Source organism: Aplysia californica, unplaced genomic scaffold (genome assembly GCF_000002075.1).
Source record: "Aplysia californica isolate F4 #8 unplaced genomic scaffold, AplCal3.0 scaffold00431, whole genome shotgun sequence".
Taxonomy (NCBI): Eukaryota; Metazoa; Mollusca; class Gastropoda; order Aplysiida; family Aplysiidae; genus Aplysia; species Aplysia californica.
The window spans coordinates 622,229-624,862 of record NW_004797701.1 but is presented as its reverse complement, the minus strand read 5'-3'; the positions used below and the strand labels follow the sequence as shown (position 1 = coordinate 624,862).

The 2,634-nt window shown below is 39.9% G+C and overlaps 1 protein-coding gene across 1 annotated transcript; it reads right to left on the bottom strand.

The window, feature by feature from the left end:
- Positions 1 to 35: 35 nt before the first annotated feature.
- On the bottom strand, positions 36 to 2,291 carry LOC118478237 (soluble guanylate cyclase 89Db-like). The gene is made up of 3 exons (XM_035971414.1): positions 2,202 to 2,291; positions 992 to 1,083; positions 36 to 572 (listed from the first exon to the last, which is right to left on the bottom strand). The coding sequence occupies exons 1-3, from the start codon at positions 2,266 to 2,268 to the stop codon at positions 483 to 485; spliced, it is 249 nt and encodes an 82-aa protein (XP_035827307.1). The 5' UTR covers positions 2,269 to 2,291; the 3' UTR covers positions 36 to 482.
- Positions 2,292 to 2,634: the final 343 nt, after the last annotated feature.

The following is a 2,634-nucleotide window of genomic DNA, read 5'->3' as shown; positions in this document are numbered from 1 at the left end:
TTATAAGATATTATATATTATTATGTATAGTACGATCTTCTATTAAATCATTAATTTGAAAGAAAGAGTTATCTAGATACCGGAGAATGTAACCAGACCTTTGTTTCAGAGGAATTTTCTCAGGACGGCCCACGGTACATTAACATTTCTCCGATTCCACCTTCAAACATAGGAGTATTGATTCTGTCTACTGGAACGTTATATCCCGCTCAGGCCTGGTTAGTCCTGACAGATGAAGTTGAAGTAAACCACCTCCAAAATGACCTACCATGGGCCTTCATTGTCTTTCTGACAAACACCATAATTTCCTGCTAAGCCTAATGCCATTCGCACAGAAATATAGTTATCTGTATTATCATAAAAGACGAAATTGCGGGTGGTGTGCACGAAATGAATCTTTGCAAGCCTCCATCTGAACGTAGAGAAATATTGCTCAAATATTGTGGAATTATTACGATCGCAGGGGACACTCTCTTGTGATGTCACGCGTCTGGTTCCTCAAAATTTTCGGTGACGTCAGTATCTCCAACGCTTCTGCTGAGAAGCCAGTATGTCGTCATCTTTCCTTTGCCCTGGGGACGAGTGGAAGAAGACAGGACATCATTGACTAGAGTAATAGTAGATGATGATGATTATGATGATGATGATGATGATGATGATGATGATCACGATGCTGCTGCTGCTGCTGATGATGATGATGATGATGATGATGATGATGATGATCATGAGGATCATGATGACGATCATGTTGAGGGAAAAAAGGGAAGAAGGATGACGTTAAAGAATGTGTACACAAGCAATGGCCTAACTAAAAGTGATATTTTTTCCAGCAAATGCACATAATAAGCGGGTTAAATTTTCAAGACGTAAGACCTGATATTTTCCTTGCAGTATGGTTATTGTTAAGCTAATTTAAAGGTTAAACTTACGTTATGCTTTACGGTAAAAGAAGAAGACATTAACGGATAAATATGGAAGCAGTCCGACTTACTTTGATTTCAACCTTCCCTCGCTCGGATATGACGTAACCACCGCGTCTGTCGAGCTCATTCTTTGTCGCTTCTGTCATTTGAATCATCAGAGCTGAGAATATAATCAATCAAGGAACGAATCAATCAATAAATCAACCCATCAACCAACCAATCAACCCACCAACCAATCAATCAATCAATCAATCAATCAATCAATCAATCAATCAATCAATCAAGCAATCAAGCAATCAAGCAATCAAGCAATCAAGCAATCAAGCAATCAATCAATCAATCAACCAATAAATCGATACATGAATAAGTAAATTCATTTTATATTCACCAAAGAAAAGACATTTGGCACTCCATAACGCATTGAATTAATGATAATAAACTTTCATTGTGGCGTGACGGAACCACAGCCACTGAAGTGGTGTTTAAAGAAGAGCTAGGTACAAGGGAAATAAGGGGCTAACAAAACACGTCCAACACTATGATTTAGTAAGAGTTTAACTGCACTTGCAACTCTGTTAGGACATAATAATATAAGGGACGGGGATTAGAGGTGTTACAAGAGAGTAACAAACATAAAAGAAATAAGGACGATAGATGCTTGATAGGAAAGAAGGAGCAAACCACACAAGAGTTATCGCCAATCATCCGTTCCCCGTGCGAACCGAAAGAATTTTTAAAATAGAGCTGAATGCACGAGAAGAAATTAAAAGTTGCATTCATATAGCATTTATGTGCCGTGTCAATTTTATCAAAGCTTGAGCGCTAAATCGGCTACTTGCACTGTATGCCTTCTGGGAAGCCGAGACCTAATTTATGTAGGCTGGTAGACTCCATCCTTAGATTGTCTAAATTGGTTCGACGGCACGTAAAAACACCTACATTAAAAAAAAACCCCGAAACAACAACCCCAAAACAACTTACTATTATGCAGACTGGTAGACTCAATTCTTAGATTATCTAAGTTTTGTCCATGCGGCGTGAAAACGCCCATTTTATTTTTAAAGAAAAAAAAAAGGAAGGTGGTTGGCGTGTGCTCTTGTGTGGTTTGCTTCTTCTTTCCTATTAAAAAATCTATCGTCTTTGTCACCCCCCCCCCTTCTTTTTTGTGTTTGTGACTCTCTTGTAACACGTCTAATCTTCGGCACTTATATGATCTTATTGTGTTGCAAATGTCGTAAGACTCTTACTAAAACTAAAACAAAACAAAAAATAACTTACGTAGACTGGTAGACTCCATCCGAGAAGCCACGTTGACCGTGTCGCCGAAGAGACAGTACCTGGGCATCTTATGACCAACCACGCCCGCCACCACGGGGCCTGTGGAAGAAAGAACGGCAGTCGTCAGTCAATACATCCCTGCCAAGGCGTCATTACAAACAACGCTTACGTCATGTTTTCTTCTGCATGCCAAATTTCTCAAGTGAGAGAGAAAGAGAGAGAGTAAAAATGTTTCATTCTTTGATTGAACAAATGTACCTAAATTATTTCGACCATGCGAGTACTCCAGGCTCGTCGGTGTTTTCAGCCTCACCCATAGCACCCCCCCTCCATGTGATTACACAGTACCACTATCCATCCATCCATCCATCCATCCACCCATCCATCCATCCATCCATCCATCCATCCATCCATCCATCCATCCATCCATCCA

Bases quoted from the DNA above. Each gene is read 5' to 3' on its own strand.
- LOC118478237 (XM_035971414.1), bottom strand. From the start codon at position 2,268: ATGCCCAGGTACTGTCTCTTCGGCGACACGGTCAACGTGGCTTCTCGG. The intron at 1,084-2,201 runs GTAAGTTATTTT...TTATATTCTCAG, and splicing joins GATGGAGTCTACCAGTCTAC to CTCTGATGATTCAAATGACA. The intron at 573-991 runs GTAAGTCGGACT...ACTCGTCCCCAG, and splicing joins GAGGGAAGGTTGAAATCAAA to GGCAAAGGAAAGATGACGAC.